Source organism: Aquarana catesbeiana, linkage group LG04 (genome assembly GCF_042186555.1).
Source record: "Aquarana catesbeiana isolate 2022-GZ linkage group LG04, ASM4218655v1, whole genome shotgun sequence".
NCBI lineage: Eukaryota > Metazoa > Chordata > Amphibia > Anura > Ranidae > Aquarana > Aquarana catesbeiana.
Genome location: NC_133327.1, coordinates 625,781,463 through 625,788,455, shown reverse-complemented (window position 1 = coordinate 625,788,455; position 6,993 = coordinate 625,781,463). Strand labels below are relative to the sequence as shown.

Below are 6,993 nucleotides of genomic sequence, written 5' to 3'. Positions count from 1 at the left end.
GTTTATTTGCCAAGTGACAAGAGCTACGTCAGAGCAGATTTCATGGTTTGGTTGCAAGGGATTCTGGAGGAAGGCACATACAGTATGTAGTTACAGGTATTGGTGGGTCTTCATCTGCTTCAAATGGACCTACAGGGTAGAAATTTATTTATGAGCCTCTTTATTGGCCTTCAACAGAATCAGTGTTTGGCCATAGATATATCTTTATTGCCTTTATCTCGGCCGATGTAAAATTAACAAGTAAACTTAGCTATTGGTAAAAAAAAATAAAAATAAAATAATTGTCATTGCACGTGTCACTGGGCATGCTTCCCATCACCATCTTCTGCCCATCTGTCTTTGGAATCAACAATGGTGTCATCTTATCGCTCATTCTTCTTGGCCTGAATTATTGCAGTTCCAGTGGAAGAAGTAGTCACCAAAATATCATAGCTTTATTTAAGAAATAATTAAAATACACAGAAAATAAGTTTGACATTGTCTATATTTTATTATGATTCAGGGACATCCTCATCCATTAGTGGAATTTCTGCAAAAAGAAAATAGAAAGTTACTTTTAAAACACTCAGGGTGATAAATGTAAAGCCCAACTGAACTCTTCAAAAAAAAACTGATAATTTTTCTTTTGCAATATAATGGTAACTGAACAGTAAGCAAACAAAGTCTTATGCCCCATACACACGGTCGGACTTTGTTCGGACATTCCGACAACAAAATCCTAGGATTTTTTCCGAAGGATGTTGGCTCAAACTTGTCTTGCATACACACGGTCACACAAAGTTGTCGGAAAATCCGATCATTCTAAACGCGGTGACGTAAAACACGTACGTCGGGACTATAAACGGGGCAGTGGCCAATAGCTTTCATCTCTTTATTTATTCTGAGCATGCGTGGCACTTTGTCCGTCTGATTTGTGTACACATGATCGGAATTTCCGACAACGGATTTTGTTGTCGGAAAATTTTATCTCCTGCTCTCCAACTTTGTGTGTCGGAAAATCCGATGGAAAATGTCCAATGGAGCCCACACATGGTCGGAATTTCCGACAACACGTTCCGATCGGACATTTTCCATCGGAAAATCCGACCATGTGTACGGGGCATTAATGTTCATAAAGATGGTAGGCAGCTCACAGCCAAAAAAAAAAAAATAATACTGGAACACGTAAAAATTAGGTGCTAAAATGATCAGAACAATCAGTGGCTCTGGTAAAGCTGCTTCCGACAAAAGCATGTGAGTGCGCGTGAAAAAAAAAGCAAATCCTTTCCCATATCCCTGTATACTGTGTTCACTATGGTGTCCATCTATCAGTTTTTTTTTAACATTTTCAATAATTCCCGCTGACACCACCGACTGTGGAAGGGAGTTCCACATCCTTACTGCCCTGACAGTGCAAACCCCCCTATGCAGTTTAAGGTTAAAACGCTTCTCCTCCAATTTCTTTTTTCTTTGTTTCTCCTCCAATTTCTTTTCTTTTTTTCTCCTCCAATTTCTTTCAGAGGCCCCTTGTCTTCTTATACTCCCTGAGACTGAATCGTTTATTCTCTATGCTAGAATCACCATTAAGATATTTGAATAGCACTATCATATCTTTGATCAAGCATCTCTTCTCTAAGGAGAATAAGTTTAATGTTTGTAGTTGTACCTCATAACTGAAGTTCTCCAGTCCCCTTATTAGCTTTGTTGTTGACTTCTGTTAGCCACAAGGGTACATTCTGTGATAAGTTACTAATGATACAGTCTTAATTACTATACCCCTCCTTTTCCTTTGCAAAACCAACTGTATTCTTACCTGCTCCTGTTAAATAGATATTGAGAGGGAAGGAATATTTCAAAATAAGCACAAAAGTAAACATGTACTTATTACAAGTGTACATAACCCCTCTGCTGAATCCACTGCAATTTAAAGTTGAAACTTCCACAGGGATAAGCCAGCTCTCCTTCCGTGACCCCATATGGCAAAGCTTGGGCTTCATTTCTGGCTGCTAGGGCACCAAGTACTGGAGGACTGTAATACTCTCTGAAGATCGAATTGGTGTTGGAGATGTGTTGACAGGATAGGAGCAGGAATTATAGAGTTCTGGTTAACCACTTTCTGATTGCCCTATGACACCTTTACTGCTTCAGGCCGGCAGCCGTGTGCAGGATCACGTATATATACGTGATCCAGGGCCGGATTAACATAGGAGCTATTGGAGTTGGAGCTTCAGACCCCTTACCTTAAGAGAGGTCCATTTGCCCAAAAAAACAAACAAATAAAATGATCCACTTCGGGGGTCGTGGCTTGATGACCAGGGGTCACAGAGACCCCAAATTTGGGGGGTGGGTAGCTGGGGATCCTATTATCTATGGTTCCAGAGATATGGGGCTCCTTGTGCAGCCTGTCAGAAGCTACATACAGAGCAGCCAGTTTAAATACAAGTTGGCACACTCTGTTTGCAGCAAACTGAGAGGGTGAGTTCACAGAGCCTCTCCTCACTTCTTGTCAGAGGCACTGAGCTCAATGGACAGCCTGGAACCTGCAGAGTTTGACAGGTGGCACCGCCTGCTAAACTCGCCTATTGATTTCAATAAGGCCACTCTGCAACTGCAAGCCAAACTCACTTGCAGTAGCAGCATAGTCCAACAATGTAAAACTACCATTCAGCAATTTAAAAAAAAAAGAAGGAGGCGGCTGAAGCACCTCGTGAATGCCTGTCAGCTGCTGCTATACCACTAGTGGAAAAGCAATCCACCACAGATCACTTTTCAGAGGGCAGTAAGCATTATTGCAAATGTGAAAGAAACTTGAAACACATCATCCATTTCACACTCCCCACCAACCAGGTCACTCCCCAGCCACTTCCCATGTTAGCCATCTCCCTTCAACTGGTGACCATTTCCCAACCTGCAGATGACAGACCTAACTCCAAAAGATATCACTCCAAGCTACTCCCCCCACCCACTGATTGATATCCCTCCATGACCACCTCACACTCCCCTGCTGACAGACCTCTTTCCCCAGCCTGTCCCCACACACCCTCTCCCCTGCTGACCTGTGGATGGGGGGATCACTCCCACAGTGTTATTGGGTTCTGCCAGTGGGGAGCCTTCCCAACCCACACAATACAATGATCAGTTTTGCTAACTATAGCTGGCAGCACTGATTGTTTTGGGAAAAACCTGACAGGCTGGTTGTACTTAGGTCGATTAATAGTTTGACTTGTGTACAACTAGCTAGCACATACATCGATCGACTATGGCTGGTCTCTGCTTAATTGACTTAATTTCAATCCATGTATGGCCCCCTTAACCACTATGCAGTCCCTAAACATCCTTCCACAAACCTTTACATTTTCCTTCCCAGATTCCTACATCCTTCTCACCTGTACATAGTGCCCACAGTCATACCCTCCACACTCCTCTCCTATACATAGTGCCCACTACTGTCATACCCTCCACACTCCTCTCCTGTACATACCGCCCACTGTCATACCCTCCATACTCCTCTCCTGTACATACCGCCCACTGTCATACCCTCCATACTCTTCTCCTGTACATACCGCCCACTGTCATACCCTCCATACTCCTCTCCTATACATAGTACTCACTGTCATACCCTCCACATTCCTCTCCTGTGCATACTACCCTCTGTTATACATTCCTCTCCTGTACCTACTGTCCACTGTCATACCCTCCACACTCTTCTCCTGTACATACTGCTCACTGTCATACCCTTCACACTACTCTCCTGTACATACTGCCCACTGTCATACCTTCCATACTCCTCCTCATGCCTCTTACCCACAAAAACAGTTCTTTAAAATCATACTGAATATCCTCAATGTTACCAGCTTTAGAATGGGCACACTTTTGTTAGTTCAACTAAAGGAAATCTTCTCAGTTCTCATATTTGTTCTGCCCATTATTAGTACTCAATTCATTTTGTGATTACTATTGTGATGTATAGAGGAACATAGGGGATGTCAGCTACTCTAAATATACCACTGGTAAAAAAACTGCCCCTGAAAATATTTTTGAAATGTTGGCAACTATGCACTTGGGCACTGCCCAAGGGCCACCGGGTCAGTAGGGGGCCCCATGAGAGGCTCCTGGGATCCTGTGATATTAAAGCGGTAGTAAACGTTGCTAACATTACTACTTTTTAGAGGCCCTGAGGTAGGTTATACCATAATGTACAAGTATGCACAGCATATTAGCACATTAGGGTACACTTACCTGTCAGACTGAGCCCTCCAGCGCTGCGCTGTGATCAATCCAGTGGGTCCCGGGCACTTCCAACTTTCACCCGGTCTTTCTTCCGGGTTCTGTGCCTTTGGTCACATGCCTTGGCCGGGCTGTGTTGCTGTCACTCCCACGCATGCTGATGCACATCCTCTCTCTCTCATCCCCCCCCCTCTCTCATCCTCCCTCCCTTACCCCTCACCCCTCTCTCATTCCCCCTCTCTCTCTCATCCTCTATCTTTCTATTTCATTTAATTTGTTATAACAAAAAATTGTTTGCATTTATATTTATTTATTTTTTAAAAAGCCCCACCAAAATCGCCAGCACCAGGCCGATGATGTTCTTATTCTGGCCCTGACGTGACCCTTCACTTCTGCCTACAGGGGGCGCACGCGCCATTGGCGGGCCGCTTCTGCTTTAATAATTTACAGCAGAAGCCAATCTATGGATCTCTTGGACTCAATGTCCTCCGGCACCCGCAGATCGTCAGTAAATAGAGAACTCTGATATGTCTACAGTATGTAAATAAGGCTTATCTCAGTTCTGACAGGGGGGAAGGGACCGATCCTATGTCTTTGCAAAGCAGAGACTAGAATCAATCTTGTCGCCTAGAGAAAGCAGCACGCGGTGTACACAAAAACACTGGCTAGGCACACAGTTAACCCTTTGATCGCCCTAGATGTTTAACCCTTTCCAAGCCAGTGTCATTAGTACAGTGACAGTGCATATTTTTAGCAATGATCACTGTATTAGTGTCACTGGTTCTCACAAAGTGTCAAAAGTCAACGCCATTACTAGTATAAAAAAAAATTAAAAGTTCATAAATATATCCCATAGTTTGTAGACACTATAACATTTGCGTAAACTAATCAATATACTCTTATTGGGATTTTTTTACCAAACACATGTAGCAGAATACATATTGGCCTAAATTTATCAAGAAATTCGATTTTTACATGTTTTTTTATTGGATGCGTTTTATGGCAGAAAGTAAAAAATATTGTTTTTTTTTTTAAATGGGTGGGTCTTTTTTTGTTTATAGCGCAAAAAAAAAAAAAAAAAAAAACGCAGAAGTGATCAAATACCACCAAAAGAAAGCTCTATTTGTGGGGAAAAAAAATGACAAATGTTATTTGGGTACAGCGTCATACGACCACGCAATTGTCAGTTAAAGTAACGCAGTGCTGTATCTCAAAAAATGGCCTGGTCGTGAAGAGGGGGTAAATCTTCCAGAGGTCAAGTGGTAGGAAACCTGTTAGAAAGCTATGGTTTGTAAGTGATTGCTAACTGCTCCCGCTGAAAATATTAAATGCATGGTCGTCATGCTGATGATCTGGATTCAGTACTTTAAAGGCCAGTGTGCGTTGTGTAAGGGCGGTGAGGGGAGGTGCTTTGTTATGATGCACCCCACAGTTTCTTTTTTCTTTTTTTACTTTACTGAAGTGTCACAGAACGACACTTCATTCAACTCAGTGTACAGCAGCGATTTGTGATATGCTGCGGTGCGGTGATAAGTGGTGCAGTGTATTGCACGGTAAGACACCTCACAACACAGCTTTATGGTGTGAACAAGGCGTATAGAAAACACTTGTTTCCTATGTGCCCGTGCAGTTGGGGTTCTGCCTCAACTATAATCTCACGATTGGCACCATGGATGTAATAAGAAATATTAGAGCCCCAATCAAAAAAAAAACTCTCCAGTTCAGTAAATCTAAGTTCCTGCTGAGGATGTTGCTCACTGACATATTTGCATGTCTGTTTTAATGAAAATCTATATTCAGGGTCAATCATATAGACCTTAAAGGGGAAACATCCCTGTTCCTCAAAAACCACCAACATTATATACAGTAAACAACTGTAACTTAACAAGTGACCTTTCATGTGTATGCACTTTGTATATGCCTCTGGTCCTCCTCCTGTGTCCCCACACTGCCATTTAAAAAAAATAATGTAATCTGATGCCAGCTTCTACTGCCTTGCTTCCAGTGCTGCACCCCCCCCGATGACGCTGCACGTCATTGCTCAGTATTATGGTACTGCGCATGCGCAAAAGAAAAGTGGAAGAAAAATGTATGAAAAATGCATGAAAAAAGCATCCCTCTAGATCCTATGGAATTCTTCACACTGGTCAGTTGCGTTTTTAAAAATCCTGCTTGCTACTTTTTTGGTAAGTGTTTGGCGCATGTTAGGCTGCTTTTAAACTGGTCTGTTGCAGAAATGCGGTAAAATTCCTGTGCATTTTTGCCGCGTTTCCAGTGCGTTTTCCGGTTGCCTGACATTAGCCTTTTCATGTGAAAAAAGGACCATATGACTCAAAAAACGGACCAAAAACGCAACTGCCAGTGCATTTTCAATACTGAGTTGCATTTTAAACATGCACCAAAAATGCAGCATGCAGGACTTTTTAAAAAACGCAACTGAAAAGCAACTGACTGGTGAGAATAGTTAATGGTCATGCATTTTTCTTCCGCTTTTTCTAACACAATAATGGAAGAAAAAGTGATCTGTGTAAAAGCAGCCGTACAAGTATTCGGGTGAGTAAGGCCAATTAGCTATCTCCAACTGCATTTTCATTTCCTTTGTTCTTACAGCAGATTATCACTTCAGGGCTGAAGTAAAACAATTAGAGAAAAAGCTTCCCGTTCACTTTTTAAAGGCCATTTGTCAGGTTACCATCAACCACTGTATTGACAGTAAGTTGATGCAAAGAAAAAAAGCCCAGCCCACTCAGCATGAATCAATGTCTTAGGTCCCATAGATTACATTGT

At 42.4% G+C, this 6,993-nt stretch overlaps 1 protein-coding gene across 2 annotated transcripts in view; it reads right to left on the bottom strand.

Moving 5' to 3' along the window:
• Positions 1 to 406: 406 nt before the first annotated feature.
• SUSD4 (sushi domain containing 4) overlaps positions 407 to 6,993 on the bottom strand; it is a 220,639-nt gene continuing 214,052 nt past the window's right edge. For both annotated transcript variants that reach the window (XM_073628340.1, XM_073628341.1), the window contains exon 9: positions 407 to 529. In XM_073628340.1, coding sequence (XP_073484441.1) covers positions 492 to 529 — 38 coding nt within the window. In that variant the 3' untranslated portion in view covers positions 407 to 491. The remainder of the gene's footprint in view (positions 530 to 6,993) is intronic.